Here is a 19,045-nt window from a genome sequence, read left to right on the forward strand (position 1 = left end):
ACTTTTATGAATTTACTGTGTGCACAAACTTTTATTAATCCTAATTAGGGACTGATTCAATCTTTAATATGGTATGCTCATGTTCATTTCCTTTTCTCAATCCACAATTTTGGACAATTTTGGTCTCAGTAACTCTTCCTTTTCTTGCTTACAGAATCATAAACTTGTACAAATACTCTAAGACTCAACTAGTCTCCCTCTGTGTTTCTGTGTAGACAAACCTGCTGTACTGTCCCAGTGGGATTGACCTTCAGACGTTAGCAGAGTGGAGCTCCTCTCCCATCAGCCACCAGTTCGACGTGGTGAGCCCCTCACATATCTGGGTGTTTGCCCATGTTACTCAGGGCCAGGACCCCTGGGTCATCAGCTTCTCCAGCTACCTGCGGCAGGAGCACCTGCCCAAACATTGCCCCACTGCCCTCAACTATGCCTGGATGTTTGCCTACACCCGCCTGCAGCTCCTGTCGCCACAAGTTGACATCAAGTATGTTTCATCTGTCTCTTGTGTTCTGTCTGTTTGTGTTTGTTTCTGTCATTGTGAGTGTTATTATAGACTTACAGTCTTTGAAAGGGCCAGGTGATGGTGTCTTTGTGCTGACATCATGTGTTAGGATTGCAGACTGGACCAAGTAAAACTAGCTTAATGGGATTTGACACAACATAAATACACAACGAAGACTGATAAAGCCTGTGAGGTTTTAACATAACCAGACAGAAAGCAACTACTTTGCCCTTGGGGCCCACAGTTTGGTTGTGTTCTGCCCTTTTGATGTCATGTCAATAATCTCTGACCTTTCCTGCGTGTCCACTCACAGTAGCCCCATCAATGCCAAGAAAGTGAATAGTTTGAACAGCAGTGACTCCTACATTGGTCTCTGGAGGAACTACCTGATTCTCTGCTGCAGCTCCGCCTCCTCCTCCCCCTCCATGTGTTCCTCATCCTCCACCTCTGGCTCCGTCCGCTGCTCCCCGCCTGAGACGCTGGCGTCCACGCCGGACAGCGGCTACAGTTATGATTCAAAGGTCAGGAGCACATGCACAGACAAACACATCTTTAAAATGTAATAAAAAAGAAATATATATATATATATAGCTAAATTTCCAGTTGTGAAAAGTTTGGAAATTGTTCAGAAGGCCATACAGGACTCATGTAACATGATTGCAGCTAACAATGAATAGTTAGAAGACATTTATTTTTACATTTTCGCCACCGCTTTGCTCTTTCTGTGTCTGTTAATAGATTGTTGGCACTCCGTCCCCCTCCTCCCTGTTCAAACACATTGTTCCGATGATGCGCTCTGAGAGCATGGACATCACAGAGTCTCTTGTTTTGGGGCTTGGCAGGACCAACCCCGTGGCCTTCAGGTATAAAACACTCAACATTTTTATATATTGGTGTACTTTTTACTTCTGTGTGTGTGTGTGTGTGTGTGTGTGTGTGTGTGTGTGTGTGTGTGTATATATATATATATATATATATATATATGTATATATATATGGTGTACCTTTTTATATGCTTTGTTTTCACATGTAACTTTTCCTCATCCTTCAGAGAGTTGATAGAGGAACTAAATCCCATCATAAAAGAAGCTCTAGAAAGAAGACCTGAAGTAAGTGCAGTTAGTTGAAGCCTTTTTCTCTCAGTTCTGTGTTAAGCAAAAGACAATATACTGAGTTAGAATGCTGCTCTTTTTACTCCACAGAACATGAAGCGACGCAGGCGTCGAGACATCCTCAGGGTCCAGCTGGTCCGGATATTTGAGCTGCTGGCTGATGCTGGTGTCATCAGTCAGATGTGTGTAATCGACAACAAATTTGGACAACGTGATTAAAAATTTGCATTTTTCCTATAACATGTCTCTAAACATGATCATCATTTTTTTTTTGTTACTTTTCTTCATGCAGAGCCAGTGGAGGGTTAGATGGAGAGAGCCACTCTCTGAACAGCACACTGCTTGAGTATGTTGATCTGACCAGGCAGTTGCTGGAGGCTGAAAATGACAAGGACTCTGACACACTGAAGGACATTCGCTGTCACTTCAGTGCACTTGTGGCCAATATCATTCAGAATGTTCCAGGTATATCTCTGAAATTTGTACATTTTAGTCAGTTGAAGACATTATTGACACTCGATGTCTAAAGTTAAAGTAAAAAAAAAATAAACATGTCTTGCGTATTAATTCCGTTACTTGTTGTGTTCAGTACACCAGAGGAGGACCATCTTTCCCCAGCAGTCACTGAGACACAGTCTGTTCATGCTGTTCAGTCACTGGGCTGGGCCCTTCAGCATCATGTTCACTCCTCTGGACCGCTACAGTGACAGAAATATGCAGATCAACCGCCATCAGTACTGTGCACTAAAGGTACACAAAGCCACATATACAGATGAATGTATATGAATGTTGAAATCTGTTTTCTGCATTCAGTCTAACCGACGGTCAGTGTTAACTAACTGCTTTGTTAATGTGCCAGGCCATGTCTGCGGTGTTGTGTTGTGGACCTGTAGCTGACAATGTTGGCCTGTCCTCTGATGGCTACCTCTACAAGTGGCTGGACAACATCCTGGATTCTCAGGACAAGAAGGTAAGAGAAATTCTATCATTTCATTTTTTTCTCATTTTGATTATAACTAAAATGTCTTTGATTGTCTTGCCAGGGTGTGTGGATGAGTACTGGATATTAAGTTGAGGGAGGAGTGTGTATAGCCAAAGAAATGCCTTGAATTCTCAACCAAATATTGTAGAAGAAGAAGGTAGCATGTCCAAAGTTTAAACAGAAATGGCAAAGTACTCACTTTTCACTTGGATATATGGGCTTACAGACTAAGGCAACTCCTCTATGTTTCAACCTGTCCTATAAAACCTTTAACAATGTCATGAAATGTATCCTGTACCAGTTCATCTCAATGGCTGAATGTAATGGTGGCAGTCAACACAAGATGACTCAAGTATATAATTGTAATGTTACTTGTGAAAAGTGTCATGTATGTTTTTATAAGGACTGACTGGTTGAGTCTGGTTGTATTGTAAGACATAGGACAAAGTTGTACCACACAAGTTCACGTACCATGACACTGGCGCTACACAGTGGTGTTCACAAGTACTACAAGATGTCAGTGCTAAACAGTTTTATTCAGATAAAGAACTAGACAATTAAATCAGTGAAGATTGAAATCATCTTTCCACCTTCAATCCATTTTAAAATATGGTCTTTAGTGGCTAAATCAAAACTTTCCTTTCAGTGTTTTTAAGGTATTACTTGTTTTGAGTGATTCTGCAAACAAAATGTAGGATATGACTTGTGATGATGTGTATGTAGATTCTGCAAAATGTTTTTGTAAATGCGTAGTACATATTATTAGTAAAGATTCTGATTTTCAGTACTGGTTCCAAAACTTGAACTTTACGTACCAATCAGATACCGTGTGTTTGGGTAAGAAAAAAAAAGAATCTCAGAGTTCAATTCACTCTGTAAAGAGTCTGTTTTCTTTACCCAACAACCCCAAAACAGTTCAGTCCAATCCAGGTCACAATCACAAAAGAAAGACAACTCAAAAAGCTGCTTAACACAAGCTGACTACAATAACCCAGACTTTGCAATACATTGTGATGCTGAGGTAAATCTGGCATTTCTCTCCTCCACTGATCATAAAATTTGGCATAAGAGATGCTGCTGGGAAGTAGCAGGGTCCTACTTTGGGGCTAATACATCACATGGTATTGGCTTGGTGCATACTCACAGATACATGCTGCTGCATTTTAAGCAGTGTTGGATGCATTTTCAATACTCAGACTGGTACAACACTAATTTGGTGTAGTCATGTCAGCTTTGTGTTTTAAAAAACAGCAATTTGGAGCATATTTTTGTGCCCCTGGTCATTTTCGGTGGGTTAAAATGAGCTGTATTGTGTTAGACTGCTGGAAGAAGAGAACCCATGGTTCTAACAGTGGCTCTGTGTTCTCTTTAGGTTCACCAGCTGGGTTGTGAGGCTGTGATGCTGCTGCTGGAGCTGAATCCAGACCAGAGCAACCTCATGTTTTGGGCTGTGGACCGCTGCTACACCGGCTCTCGTCGGGTGGCTGCGGGGTGCTTCAGGGCCATCGCCAATGTTTTTCATAACAGGTACCACACATTTCCACATTCAGCTTGAACTCAGTTTTGTAGGTTTGTTTGTCCCTTTGCAACCAGTAAACTGCTAATCGAATGCTGTGTGTGTTTTATATTTTCTAACAGGGATTACCAATTTGACACTGTGGTGCTGCTGAACCTGATTCTGTTCAAGGCGGCTGATTCTTCCAGGGACATCTATGAGGTGGCCATGCAACTGTTACAGGTCCGAATTTATGTTTTCTTCAGAAAGTACACTTTTACACAGCTACACATAATGCTGCTACATATGTGTTAATATTATTAGTAAAATATAATATGTTGTGATGTGTTTAGATCCTGGAACCCAAGCTCTTCCGTTACGCCCACAAATTGGAGATCCTGCGAACAGATGGTATCTTGACGCCTCCCTCGCCGCTGCCACACCTCTACTCTGTGTCTTATTACCAGCTGTCTGAGGAACTTGCAAGGACTTACCCAGAGCTCACGCTACCCATCTTCTCAGGTTTGCTACATTACAATTTGTTAACAGCTACAGGGGTAGCAGGGTGCTGTAATGTGTGGAATAATTCCCTAAACTCAAAGTTTTATTTGCCTGTGACAGCAGAGATCAGCCCTTTGTCTGTGAGAGCAAACCAAAGTCCCAATAAAGCACACATCTGCCCAGCTGGCCATGATCACAAGCATTTCCAGCCTCACAGCATCCTTTTTGTTTTAAGAACCAGCCAGTATCATACCTGCTTAATACTGCAGATGTAAGTTGTAGGAACTGAATTAATTTCTCACAAAATGTAAATAGCTCATAGGCTCACCATCCTGCTTGCCAGATGGCAGCACTCTCAGCCCCTTGGGTGCTTTCACACCTGTGGTTTGGTTGTAGTTGGTACCAACCAAGAGAAAAAAAATTCTGAATTGCTGAATTTTAATGTGTGTTCACACTGACTTTTTAGAAAGAACTAAAAGAAGTAAACATAAATCCATATAGACTACAGTTAGAGATAGGATCAAAAAGAGAGATCTTGTAGAGCAATATTCTCAGCCATATTACAGAATCACAGTGTCACTTGTTTTTAATTGGACTTGAACTTTGGTCTTCTTTTGATTGTCAGATCAGTATTATACTATTATAAGGTGGCTTCCTGAATAGGTCACCATCAGAGGGTGGATTTAATTGTAGTTTAGCTTTTGAAGTCATCTTAAAATGACATATCTACAATTAAATTGGCAGCAGCCTCGGCTTGGTCTTTTAGTCTGCACCAGAGTTGAGTCGACAGCTTTCTCACCAGCCTAAATGAACTGCACTAACTGGGCAAAGTTAACTAAATAAAACCGATTAGGTGTGAAAGAACCTTTAACCTCTCTTTTGTGTCTCTTGGTGTAGTTCCTCATCTGCCCAACACATTATAAAAGTAAAAAATATACTAGAATGAGGACTGACAGCCTCAGCACACGCTCCACCAACTGAGCCACAGGAGCACCTCACTTTCAGAAGTATAATTAACGGATATTGTATTGTAATCATTCCTGTATTATGTATCTCTCACTCTCCCCACTCCAGAGGTGAGCCAGCGTATCCAGACAGCACACCCTGGTGGTCGTCAGGTCATGTTGCACTACCTCCTACCTTGGATGAACAATGTGGAACTGGTTGATTTCAAACCAGCTGCACGACGACCAGAGGATTGCGGCAGTGGTGAGGAGGACGAGGACGTACACGAGCGGGAGATCATGATGGTCAACAGCCGGCGCTGGCTCCGTGGAGAGGGATGGGGCTCCCCTCGAGCAACAACCATGGTGCTAAATAACCTCATGTTCATGACCGCCAAGGTGAGACAGCTGATGGAACGTATGCACTCTGTCATGTTCAGATTAACGTGAACAGGATGGATTTGGAAATGTTGATTGCGATAATTAATAAGTGATTTTATTTTTACAGTACGGGGATGAGTTTGCTTGGTCAGAGATAGAGAATGTATGGACCACTTTAGCAGACAGCTGGCCAAAGAACCTCAAAATCATTCTGCACTTCCTCATCAGTATGTCAGGAGTCAACAGTGACCCAAGCCTCTTGCCCTACGTAAGTCACAGGATATTTACTTTGTGCACCGTATCCGTCATATCCCCATGTTCACTGTCCACCACCACTTATACCTAATGTCTGACTGTCTTACATGTGTGTCCTCAGGTGAAACGAGTCGTGGTTTACTTGGGCAGAGATAAGACTATGCAGCTGCTGGAGGAGTTGATGTGTGAGCTTGAGTTGACTGATCCCGTTAACTCAGCAGTCACTCACATGGACAACCCCCCCTATTACCGCATCACCTCCAGTTACAAGATCCCCTCAGTCACCTCAGGTTAATCAGCAGTGTGCATGCCAACAGTTCACAGCTCAGGCCACGTTTTCAATACTAAAATCACGGGTTTTCAATGCTAGATGGTCAATGTGTCGTGTCTGCTCTCGCAGGAACAACCTCCAGCAGCAATACCATGGTGCCAGGAAACGACGGTCATCATGACAGCAAGATCAAAGACTCTAACATGGAGGACAGGTACAAGCTGAAAAACAGTACTGTAACAAAGAATGTGATGAGAGGAGTGTGGGGTGTGTACCTGAATGATGTACAGTATATTGACACCAGTGACAGAGTAAAAATATTTATTTTGAAGAGTTTGTGTTTTTACTTAGTGGCTCCCCCATAAAAATATCTGTGGTCTAACTAAATTAGAATGGCTACTTGATTATATATTTTAATTAATTCATATTAAGCACTCACCTTTATTTTAGACACATTTTAGAGACTTTGAGATTTATGAGGTGAGCTGTTTTTAATTTAAAAAAATGCTGATGCAATGAGTAGGGTTCTAGTTATTGGCTGTAAGGGGAAAATAATTAAATGCTGGCACTATCTTTTTAAATCAAGCGTTTCTTTTCTGCAGTTACACCCATCTGGATATCTACAGCGGTCTGAACAGTAACCTGAACCGCCAGCACCACCGCCTGGAATCTCGTTACAGCAGCAGCTCTGGAGGCTCTTACGAAGAAGAGAAGAGTAAGAGTAAACTCTTCGCACCACTAAATTACACACTGCTCAGAATTATTTCCCACCAACAGTCATCTGGTCATCTTCTCCTTCCTTCAGGTGACTCCATGCCACTTTATGCTAACTGGCGTTTGAAAGTGATGGATCATAACCGGCCAGAGCCTCTCCCGTTCCCTCCTACGGGAGGCTGTTGGTCTCCTCTTGTGGACTACCTGCCGGAGACAAATGCCCCTGCTGTACCACTCCACAGGTATGCCACGCATCACTTTTACGCTCCCTCTGTGTTATACTACTGTGTTCTTTGCCTAAATCACCCAGTATTTTCTGTTTTGTTTTTTTTGTTTTTTTCTTTCAGATGTAACATTGCAGTCATTCTACTGACAGACCTCATTGTGGACCACGGGGTCAAAGTGGAGTGGAGTGCCTACCTGCACCTTTTGCTACATGCAATTTTTATAGGTAATTCACTTTCCTAACTGTTAATATTTTTTGGATGGCTGTATGTGCCAAGGGCAGATTTTTGTTATCTTCTTCTGAATCAGAATCAGATCTATTGCCAAGTAGAGTACGACAAAATTGAGTAGCAGTCCTACCATAACAAACGCACATGCAATAAATAAGAAGAGGGAAAAATAAATAAGAGACGAATATCTGTATTTGCTGTAACAACAGTGAGATAGCCATTTTGGTTATTATTAGATATTGCATTTTGGTGCATAACAATAAACCTAGTAAGAAAAATATAAAGAGAGGTTTAAAAAAAAGGGTACTGCAAGTCAGTAAGCACAAATAGAAAAATTTGTGCATGGAAAAATATTAGTAAAATTATACAAATGCATACAATATGTTATTTACATTGAAATGTTTGGGTAGTTTTATGCAGGAATGGCAAAATGTTCACCAAAGAAAGGGCAAAAGTTCAAAGTATACAGTATAAGAATATTTGAAATGTGAAAGGTAGTAATCTGAAAAAGATGCAGTCAAAATGATGTGCATTAATGTAATGCATTTACATCTGGGGCCCCTGGGTCCTGTGTCTTCTATTCAATGAGCAAATTCAGAAGTATTTAAAAAGTACCTTGTAGAGAAATGTGTTTAATTGACCTCTCATACTTCATCACACCTCTTCTTGCTAAATGTGACATAATCTAACATCTCTCCCTCTTCTTCCAGGGTTTGATCACCAGCACCCAGAAGTCTACGAGCACTGCAAGCGTCTGCTGCTTCACCTGCTTGTCGTCCAGGGAGCGAATAGCAATGTCCAGTCTGTGGCTATGGTGCTTTTACGCAACAGAGACTACAATGAACCGAGGGTCTTGACTGTGAAGCCAGCAGCTCCAGAGTTGAACCTCACAGGTCAGTTCTCCTGGAAAGCTTGGAATCAGAAGAGAAAAAGAAAATAAAGAGACTCATTTGTTATAACACCAAAGTAGATCATTGGATGGCAGCAACAATCTAGATATTAGCAAAAGAATATTTCTTTGGGTTGCACCCAAAGCATGCCATGCACCTGATTGTGTATGTCAATCATCCCCACAGGAGTGCAGGAGCTTTTGCCAGACTGTCAGCCATCACCCATGACAGATTCAGGCCTCAGCTCCAGTTCCACATCATCCAGTATAAGTCTTGGGACAGGGGGAAGTGCTCTGTCTCACCTTTCCCCGACACTTCTCAGTGAGGTCGACGTCACTGCTGAACAGGACGAAAAGGTCAAGGCCCTCATTGAGTTCATTACCTCAAGGTGAGAAGACACCGCTTCATCAGAATAAATATACATTAACATTTACCACCTAACTGCTGCTACACTGCTACTTGTGGCTTGGCCTAATGTATAATTTCATGTTAGTATACATCAGTTTGAATCATGTAGCTATTAACATGTTATTCATTCTTTTCAATCATTTGCTTTCATGCTCCCAGCTGTGTCTGAAAGGACTGGGTATTTTTACATTGCATGGGTTTGATTTTTGGGGTTGATGATATTGGCTCCTTTTGCCTGGTGTGATTACACAACCAATGTTTTGAGGTGTGGTACAATTTCATAGTTTTATCCAATCACGTTCCCTGATGTGATTTGCTCATTGCCTTGTAGAAAGCGGGGCCCACTCTGGAACCTCGAGGATGTTTCTCCCAAGAACCCCAACATAAAGAGCGCTGACCAGCTAAGTGTTTTTGTCAGACACGTAGTGGCTGTCTTCAAACATTCCCAGTCAGGTGTGTATTTTTCATAACTGCTTGTTGCCTCATTTGACTGTTTTCATCCAGGTGTGATTTGATTATTTTTATCATATTTACCTGTGTCTGTATCCCCACAGGTTTCCAGCTGGAGTCACTGCTGAGTGAAGTAGCACTTCAGACAGCTCTGTCTTGCTCCTCTCGCCACTATGCTGGTCGTTCATTCCAGATTTTCAGGGCGCTCAAGCAACCTCTGACTCCTGCCTTACTGTCTGACATTCTGTCTCGACTGGTGGAGACTGTAGGAGACCCAGGAGAGGAGGCTCAGGTCTGAACGTTAAACAGTTACATGGTCCTGCTCTACACTGGTCTAAACACACAACACTAGTGGAGCTTGCACTGAAATGTTGCATATTCTTTAAGTGGAAATAGACAGTTGTTTTGTTTTGAATTATCATTATGAAGTAAATGTTTACTGTACAGTGTAATGGCTATAGAATAATGACACCATCTGTGTTTAGATTTGTTCCCTATGTGCCTCACTTTCTTCTGTCTGCCACTGGGCATGATGTTTTTTTCTGCGGGAATTATGAGTATGAGTAAGAGTATAGAGTAAATTAATGAACAAAGTTTCTTTTTCATTTCTTTTTTTTCTTTTTAATTTACACCACCCCAACCACAACCCCTGTTGGTACAAAGCAGATGGCTTGACAGTGGCACAATAATAATACCATTTGGAAATGCCAAGGACTGAAAAGTCATTTGTTTCCACCATAACATTAGTTTAATCTCTACAGTATTGCTCAACCTATTGAAAATTGTATTTAGAGTTATTCATACTTCAAATTTGTTGGTAGTTGCTGCAGTCAAAAACTGCTACAACCATTGTAAAGGAGTAATGCACTGATACAAATTGTAATATCAGATGAAACATTAACCCACACTCCTGTATGTGCAAAAGATTCAGATGTTTTACAAGTACAATATTTTAATTCACTGGTATCCAAAGTCATCAGCTTCCTACTTACAGGTTGATGTGTTTTTTGTCCTCAGGGCTTTGTCATTGAACTACTCCTGACACTGGAGTCGGGCATCGACACGTTAGCAGACACAGTTAAAAACTATGACCTCCTCGCTGCCGTAGCACAGTAAGTCCTCCTACTGATAATCTTTGTTTCACTGTTTAACCCCTTACTTTGAATCAGATATTCCCTGACATGTTTTTTACAGAAGTCATTTACAAAAAGATTTGTTGTTTTTCTCCACAGAGCCTCTACCCGTGATCACCTCCTGGGGCCCAAGTTTGCTGCCAACAGGAAAAGCACAGGCCAGCTGAACCTGAACAGTGGTTGTCGGTTTCATTATGTCCACACTCGCAGCAACTCCCTTCGTGCCAGCCTGATGGGTGAACGAAAAGCCGACAGACGTAGGAGTAACACCCTGGATGTAGCCGACCGACTTGGTGGTAGCCATGGAAACTTGGCACGCACACGGAGTTTATCATCGCTAGGTGGCGGAGGTGGTCAAGGAGGGGAGGCCAACCCCCCTGTGGACCCGTCGAACCTGATGGCCACTGTGTTCTGGATCGCTGCCTCGCTGCTAGAGTCAGACTATGAGTTTGAGTATCTCTTGGCCCTGCGGCTGCTCAACAAGCTGCTGGGCCAGCTGCCTCTGGAGCGAGCGGACAGCAGAGAACGTCTGGAGAAGGTCCAGGCCAAGCTGAAGTGGTACAGCTACCCCGGCCTGCTGCAGCTCTTCTTGAAGGGCTTCACCTCTGCTTCTACTCAGGAGCTCACCATCCACCTGCTCAGCAAGCTCATCAGTGTGTCCAGACATACGCTAATAGACCCGTCACAAGTGGCAGGTCAGTGTGTCAGACTGAGAATGTGTCTACTAAATGATGGATTTGTTTTTTTGTTTTTTTTTTGTTTTTTTTAGGTGATTGTTTTTGAATAGATTTGTTTCCATAATTTGTAATGTGTTTAAAAGAATTTGTAAGAACCCTGTTGACATATTAACCGATAGTGAACATAAATGTTAGTTGCAGCCCCACAACAAACTAGTTATCAGCACAAAACTAAGTCTAAAGTTTAAGTCTAAAATCCAATTATCTGAATTGTAGGCCTTAAAATGTCTTAACTACCATTGTGACAGGTCTTAATATTTGGTATCATTATGAAGATAATGGCACTTTTATAAAGTTGCATGAACTGCAGTCTTGCTTTTAGAAGTGTTTGGGGGGAAAAATGTATTGAGTACACTTTAACAACTACAAAATGAAAACCATCATGGAACCAATAACCACTGATGCAACCTGTGCAGCCCAGTCAGAATTTATAGGAGCGCACTCAGCTATTGTGTCACTATGTGGGGTCGTATGTATGAAGGCATTAGAGCGGCATGATAAGTCACAAAACCATAAAGCTGTTGTAAAAAGCCATCAGCAAATGCCTTTCATCACCCAGTACTGTTTTGTATTCACATCTGGAGCATCTCCATGTCTAGCTCTTGTATGTCTTCATATCTTTTGAACTTTTTTGCCAGTATGTACATCAAATAGGTCAAATATTTACATTCATAGTGATCTTAAAAAAGTCTTCAATTTATAACTTCTTGAAACCTGCAGAAACCGTGATCATTTTCTCAATTTGATCAATCAAATTGATTAGTTGGCAGAAAACAGTAATTAAAAAAAAAAAAAAAAAAAAAATGTTGATCGCTGTTTCCCAAGGCCCAAGGTGACATTCTCGAATATTTTTATGGCCATGAAATACTTTTCTGAAAAAAAAAAAAAATACTCAAAACAATTATTCAATTATCAAAATAATGCTAACAATTTGATCATCAGTTGCACTGATGTCAGTACTTAATAGCTTGTTTTTGCTTTTAGACTCCTTTGCTAATTCTGTCTCTTTGTGTTTACTGTCATTCTGGCACGTGTCTGCAGGTTTTCCTTTGAATATCCTGTGCCTACTACCACATCTCATCCAGCACTTTGACAGCCCCACTCCTTTCTGTAAGGAGACGGCTGATAAGATAGCTAAGGTGTGCGCAGACGAGAAGTCGGCCACGCTCTCTAACCTGGCCCACATGATGAGCCTGTACAGCACACACAGCTACTCCCGCGACTGCACCAACTGGATCAACGTGGTCTGTCGCTACCTCCATGATGCCTTCGCTGAGATAACCTTGAACCTGGTGACTTATTTGGCTGAGGTAACCCAACTAAACATCAAACTTGTTGCTGTTGAGTCATATTTGGTGAGATCAAACCAGTAATATATGCATCTCTGCCTCTTTCAGTTGCTGGAGAAGGGCCTTCCCAGCATGCAACAGTCCTTGTTGCAGATCATCTACAGCCTGCTGAGTCATATTGACCTATCAGCAGCCCCTGTCAAACAGTTCAACCTGGAGATCATGAAGATCATTGGCAAATATGTTCAGGTGAACTGTCACCACGCTTCCTGTGTAGTTTTGATCAAATATCGCAAAATGCTCCATTAAAAAAAAAGTATTTTTCTGATGATTTTTGACAAAAAAAAAGAGCTTTGGGTCATATTATTTTTAAATAGAAAAAATATGAAATTATTGGTTATCTTATTGGTATCAACCATGAGAAGGAGGCAATAATAGTTATTGATATTGGCTGAAAAAATCCATATTGTGCATGCCTATGTATTTTCCTATTTATTACATATGTATTTCTTTTTTTATGGCTTGTATTTTTTATTTTTCAATATGGCCTCAGTCATATTCTATTTCTCAACTAACTACCCATCCTACTCAACAAGAAAAAGAAGGGAGGGGTATCTAGAGTGGCTTGTGTATAAAGCCATTGCCACAAAGACAATACAATTCTGAAAAAAAAGTTAGATGAATTAATTTAAAAAAAAAGGTTTCCAAAAAAACAAAAACATAACTGAAATAAATCATTAGAATCAAAAGATAGCCATGTATCTCGAACAGCAATCTAAAACATTGTGCCTCCATCTTGTATTTACACTGTCGCTTTTATGGAAGACATATACATGCCCCACTTGAAGATATATTTTTCTGTCCTGTTCTACACCGTATACAACATTCTTCATTTGCAGCTACTATTCCTAGTTCGTACTCCCTGTTCTGAAAAGGAATTTCTCCAGGCGTCTTCTGGTTTCTGATAATTATTTGCTATTCATTCACTGTATCAGTCTGAATCCAATACTGCTGTGGTTTTGGAAAGGCAAATAACACCTTGCAGTCTCCTCATATATAAAGCTTTGGACAGAATACAAACTGTATTTTTATTACGGTAACAGTGTATCAATGACTCTTCCTCCAGAACTGATAGATGCATTGATACATTGATTCTTATTTATTAACATTACGTGTTATGTTTTTTTCTGCTAGTAGCAGTACTGGGAATTGAACCCCTGGTCTCTGCAGGGGTAGGTGAGAACTTTAGCTATGTCTGGACACAGCCTATTTTTACTGATGTATGTGCGTACAGGGATGATCTGGTCTATAAATAGGAGCACAACTGAGAATAAAAAAGAATAACATATCTTACAGGCTCATTGTTTAGAGGCCTTTTGGATGCAGCTACAGCTCTTTATGGAAGCCTTTTATGAGGCCTGACCCAGGGCACTTTATGCATCCCACTCACAACTACATCTCACAGCTGTTAGAACATTATTCCCCCCGGCTGATTCTGTACTGACTTACTACCAGTGTTGCCTTTTGTAGAAGGCATTGTGTTTGTGCGTATGCAGTATACCCCAGCATTTTGTATACTGGTATATAGGTGCATTGTGAGTCCTTTTAAGGTTTTCTGACATTAACGCAGGCCATACATTGTTCAATAATGCTATAAGATACAAATGGCTCCAGAGATTTAGTCTATAGCAGCTGTGGTTAGGGGGTGATTTGGTCATCTGAGGGGAAAAAATGTCCATTCACATTCATACATTTTCCAGAAACTCCCACACAGCCTGCTATTTCACAATGGGCTCATTATATTTCTGTTTTTTTACAGAGCCCACATTGGAAGGAGGCCCAAAACATTCTGAAGTTGGTGGTGTCTCGCTCAGCCAGCCTTGTTGTTCCAGAAGATGTTCAGCGCTCTTACAGCACAGAATCATGCGGCTCTCCAGAAATTGCCTTTACACGCATATTCAACAACTCCTCGAAGGAGTTGCCTGGCAAAACTCTAGATTTCCACTTTGACATCTCAGAGGTTAGTGTCCTTTCAGTGTGCTCCCACTGCAGTTTTTCCTTAGTACAATTGCTTCAGTGTTTTCACATGGCATGCTCTTGCAGTATTGTCTCACTAACTGGCATTATTTCACTCCATAGACACCAATCATAGGGCATAAATATGGTGACCAGCGTACAGCAGCAGGCCGAAATGGAAAGCCACAGGTGATTGCTGTAACTAGAAGTACCTCTTCCACATCATCCGGCTCCAACTCCAATGGACTGGTGCCAGTAAGCTGGAAGAGACCTCAACTCTCTCAGGTACCTTTTGAAACATGCAACATCCAACACTAATTCAAACCAGGTGGCAGCAGCCAAGTTTCGATCCAAATGTGCTACATTCTCTCTGAAATCAAATTTTCACTGAAATTTCAGAGAATCTGCAAAAGCATTTGGGTCAGGTTCCATCCACTATTCTTATGCTGTGCTAATATTTTTGCCCCAAAATAAGCAATACAGCCAGTTAAACTGGTTATGTTTACAGCAACTTGACAGGTCTGAAACAGACAAAGAATTAGAACAAAATACTTAACTCATAGTTTTCTTTTAATCATAATATCTAGAGCTCTCTGTTTTGAACCCATACAAACATAGTGATTTTAATAAAACCCTTTGTCAAAACATGAATATAAATTAATTTTTTCTTCCATCTAGAATATTATGGAGTGCACATGATATTTGGCAGTGGTGGAAGAAGTATTCAGATCTTTTACTTCAGTAAACTTCTTTTACAAGTAAAAGTCCTGTAATCAAAATTTTACTTATGTAAAGGTGCATAAACATTTGCTTCAAAATGTATTTGAAATACCAAAAGTACAAGTACTCTTTATACAAAATGGCCCATTTCTGAATGATACTTATTATATTATTGAATTATAATTATTGATCACTGAGCATCATTAATGTTGCAGCTGGTAAAGGCGTAGCTGAACTACTTCATGTACTGCTGGCAAACATAATCCATGATAATACATCATAATTATTAGCTGGTTATACTTTGTATTAATAATCTGAATATGCAATGTGACCAATAACTAAATCTGTCCGATAAATGAAGTAAAAAAAAAAAAACTTATTTCCCACTGAAATGTAGTGGAGTAGAAATATAAATTAGCAGAAAATGGAAATACTAAAGTTAAGTGCAAGTATCTGAATGTATGTTACTAGTATGAACTATTACAGTACTTGAGTAAAAGTACCTAAATGTGGTTTAATTCCACCACTGGTATTTGGTAATTGGTTGTTTGACAAGTCAACTAATACATTCACAGATTATGTTGCCCAGCAAAAGCCATCAAAACCAAATTAAGTAATGATAAATAACTGCCATAATGTCACTCTTAAGAACTATAATGATACCAACAGGTGTAACTATAAAAATGTTAATAAACATTCTAACAAGCAGATAAAGGAGTTCATACCACAACTATGAAACTGCAGTCTGGATGCCTACATCCACTTGAGTTAGAACAATTTTTACAGTGATATTTCTATAGTTCTTGGTTTGGACAGCCCTTTACTCTCTCATTCCTAATTGCTTGTGACCCGGTGTCAGAGTGTGTCAAATGTTATACAGATATTAAAACACTGTTAGACAAGTTTTCTCTTCATCTTTATGTGTTCTTGTTGCAGAGGAGAACCAGAGAGAGGCTGATGAATGTCCTGTCTTTATGTGGCCCGGAGTCTGGCATTCCCAAAAATCCATCTGTAAGACTCCTCTCCTACTCTAAAGCCTCAGACAAGGTCTCTGTAAATTCCCTGTTAAGATTACTGCTGTTGTTACCATATTGTCTTTTTGTCATTGTTGATTTTCATTTATTTTATTTTTGTGTGTGAATAGTTTTTTTTTTATATTATCTTTATATTATTTGACATACAACAATTGTATTTTTATATTGGACAATAAGAGTCCCTATCTGTCTATGCAGGTGGTATTCTCATCCAATGAGGATCTGGACTCTGCGGACCAGCAGACCAGTCTCATACCCACAGTGGAGGAGGTGGTCAGAGAAGAGGAGGTGCAGGGAGAGGATACAGGCAGTGAGCAGCAGTTTGGTGTCTTCAAGGACTTTGACTTCTTGGATGTGGAGTTGGAGGATGCCGAGGTGAGAAATTGCAGTTGCTGTGACACACACACAAGGCTTAATTGTGTGTGTCAAATTGCTAAGTGGGTGACGACATAGCTATTTGCATAAATGATATTTAAAGGATCACATTCCACTCAAATGTATGGACTTCAGGGACCCTGATGCAGAGGTTGCATTTTGACACACGAGGTTGTAAAAATTCTTTTGTAATCTATATTTACCCATTATTATAATTTTACTTCTCATTGATGAGATTTAGCCTATTTAGAAGCGATTTATTTTCAAAAACAAAATACAAAGCAAACAGATTATACATCTATAAAGGCATAGAATGAAAAGATGAACGGAGTCTCTGACCATGTGGTCACTGTTCATGTCAACATTGGAAGTCAACAGACAACACAAAGTGCTGCAGCTGGCTGAAATCGTAGTTTTACCTTCTTGCTTGTTCTTTATCCTCTGCCATATCAATCCTTCTTTTATTCACCTCATTTAACAACCACATAATTATTGCACTCAAGATTGTCAAGTAGACGACTTCCTTGCTAGATTTAGCGACTTCTCGGGGCACACTTGATGTCTTGATTTCTGAAAAGCAACTAATGGCAAATTTAGCATCTTATTTAGACCATCAGGGAAAAAGTGAAAAATATCTTCAATTATATTGTTCAGTCAGAGTAATCAGTCCAGGACTCCTCTACCAAAAGCGCTCTCTCTTTTTCTGTGTCCTCTTGTGCTGTGCCCAGGCAGTCAGGTGTTGTGTGTGGGGCAGGCAGCTTCACTCTCAGCCTTTCTCTCCAAATCTCTAGATATGTAAATCGTTAGTTTAATCTTCTCTGTCCCTATGTGGATTTTTAAAAAACTTTACTTGGAATATATGATGTCTCTCTAGTGAGTGTGATCATTTGGCTAAATGTTTTTTCTATAATTTATATGGCTTAAGGGGATCTCTCCCTTGCTGCAACCAACACGACCAATTGTTACGGTAGATTGCCCTCAGTATTTTAATTTGTCAAAATGACAGATGGCCTTCAGATTTTCTGTCACTACTTAAAAATGTCATCAATCACAGAAAATATTTGCTTAATGTGACCTGTGCCCTGATGCAAGTACAGCTGCACAGAATTTTCACTTTCTCACACTTGCACTTGGTCTTTTTTTGGTCAACACTGCCTTTGTACCATACTGTATTTAGTTGTGTTGTTCTAGATTCATAACAATGTCTTGTTTGTCCAGTTTGCGTCTTATTTGTCCTGCCTGCTGTTGTAGGAACATTTCTGTTTCATAACTGTCTTAAGTCTACTAACACACTTATTCCTTCTCTTCTCCTGCCACAAGGAGTTGCAGGTAAGTCTGTGGACCAGAGCGCTTTTTAGAGATACCGTTGTCTGCAGTGTCCTGCTGTCTCTCTGTGTTGTTGCCAGATAAAGTCCTGTAGTGCTTTTTGATTTCACATTGTGGCTACTGTGGTTGTTAACCCTTTACTTTAGTAGTTTTAGACCATTGCATCATTCATCATCTCAAAATGAGAAAATCACCCATTCGTGCAGTCATACATTATCATTATTATTGTTGTTGTTGTTGTTGTTATTATTTTGTTATTATAATTATTATTTCTAAGTTGTTGGACATTGACATTTTGTATTTGTTTTTACGCTCTGTTTCCTCATTGTAAAATCTTCCCCAAACATTTCTACTGTGTGTCTCACTGCTGTTGTCTTGGTTGTCCTGCAGGGGGAGAGCATGGACAACTTCAACTGGGGGGTGCGTCGCCGCTCCCTGGAGAGCATGGACAAAGGGGACACACCGTCTTTGCAGGAGTGCCAGTACACGGGCAGCACGCCAAGCCTCAACCTCACAAACCACGAGGACACGGACGAATCGTCTGAGGAGGAGGTACTGAGCGCTAGCCAGATTCTCACCCGCTCTGGCCTTGTAAGTCTCACTCTAATCAGGGTCCCCCTCAACCCCCCGAACCACCCCACCATGCTCCTCACACAGCCCCTGCTGGCATGGTGTGCGTGTGTGTGTTTGCGTACTGAGCTGGATCTGCAGTTGCCAGTGTGGACAGGGGCTAGATGCTTGCTTCTTCGCTGGTGGTAGATTCCCCCTTCAAACCTCAGCCCAGCCCCTCTACCTCTGACTGCTAGATTAATGCTATTGCCCCTTCACATAATTGTTTTTATTTTTCTGGTAAGTACAGTTTAGGAAAATTCAAATAAATTGGGTCAACTCACATTATCTAATTGATAGTTTTAACAAGAAGAGAAGATAAGTTTTTTATTTATGTTTGAATAAGATTCTCTAATGTGATCAAGTATAAAATAAGTGTTAAAATTCTGAATAACAGCATGTACCTTGGCATTTTTTAACAGGCTGCTTCACTCTAACTTCTATTTG

At 40.6% G+C, this 19,045-nt stretch overlaps 1 protein-coding gene across 6 annotated transcripts in view; it reads left to right on the forward strand.

Moving 5' to 3' along the window:
- fryl (furry homolog, like) overlaps positions 1-19,045 on the forward strand; it is a 70,830-nt gene that overhangs the window by 32,610 nt on the left and 19,175 nt on the right. For 3 of the 6 annotated variants that reach the window (XM_084722796.1, XM_084722797.1, XM_084722799.1), the window contains 31 exons: positions 216-484; positions 816-1,023; positions 1,241-1,365; positions 1,553-1,610; positions 1,704-1,795; positions 1,906-2,078; positions 2,203-2,363; positions 2,473-2,583; positions 3,968-4,122; positions 4,234-4,333; positions 4,444-4,612; positions 5,666-5,934; positions 6,044-6,184; positions 6,293-6,461; positions 6,572-6,656; positions 7,045-7,157; positions 7,248-7,398; positions 7,504-7,607; positions 8,322-8,504; positions 8,688-8,889; positions 9,241-9,362; positions 9,464-9,651; positions 10,377-10,471; positions 10,592-11,187; positions 12,271-12,539; positions 12,627-12,767; positions 14,338-14,538; positions 14,658-14,819; positions 16,191-16,301; positions 16,487-16,663; positions 18,380-18,580. In XM_084722796.1, the coding sequence (XP_084578922.1) occupies positions 216-484; positions 816-1,023; positions 1,241-1,365; positions 1,553-1,610; positions 1,704-1,795; positions 1,906-2,078; positions 2,203-2,363; positions 2,473-2,583; positions 3,968-4,122; positions 4,234-4,333; positions 4,444-4,612; positions 5,666-5,934; positions 6,044-6,184; positions 6,293-6,461; positions 6,572-6,656; positions 7,045-7,157; positions 7,248-7,398; positions 7,504-7,607; positions 8,322-8,504; positions 8,688-8,889; positions 9,241-9,362; positions 9,464-9,651; positions 10,377-10,471; positions 10,592-11,187; positions 12,271-12,539; positions 12,627-12,767; positions 14,338-14,538; positions 14,658-14,819; positions 16,191-16,301; positions 16,487-16,663; positions 18,380-18,580 (5,301 nt within the window). The remainder of the gene's footprint in view (positions 1-215; positions 485-815; positions 1,024-1,240; positions 1,366-1,552; positions 1,611-1,703; positions 1,796-1,905; positions 2,079-2,202; positions 2,364-2,472; positions 2,584-3,967; positions 4,123-4,233; positions 4,334-4,443; positions 4,613-5,665; positions 5,935-6,043; positions 6,185-6,292; positions 6,462-6,571; positions 6,657-7,044; positions 7,158-7,247; positions 7,399-7,503; positions 7,608-8,321; positions 8,505-8,687; positions 8,890-9,240; positions 9,363-9,463; positions 9,652-10,376; positions 10,472-10,591; positions 11,188-12,270; positions 12,540-12,626; positions 12,768-14,337; positions 14,539-14,657; positions 14,820-16,190; positions 16,302-16,486; positions 16,664-18,379; positions 18,581-19,045) is intronic. The other 3 variants (XM_084722798.1, XM_084722800.1, XM_084722801.1) reach the window with 1 other exon arrangement.

The sequence above is a fragment of the Lutjanus erythropterus genome, chromosome 7, assembly GCF_056507025.1.
Source record: "Lutjanus erythropterus isolate fLutEry1 chromosome 7, fLutEry1.hap2, whole genome shotgun sequence".
Taxonomy (NCBI): domain Eukaryota; kingdom Metazoa; phylum Chordata; class Actinopteri; order Lutjaniformes; family Lutjanidae; genus Lutjanus; species Lutjanus erythropterus.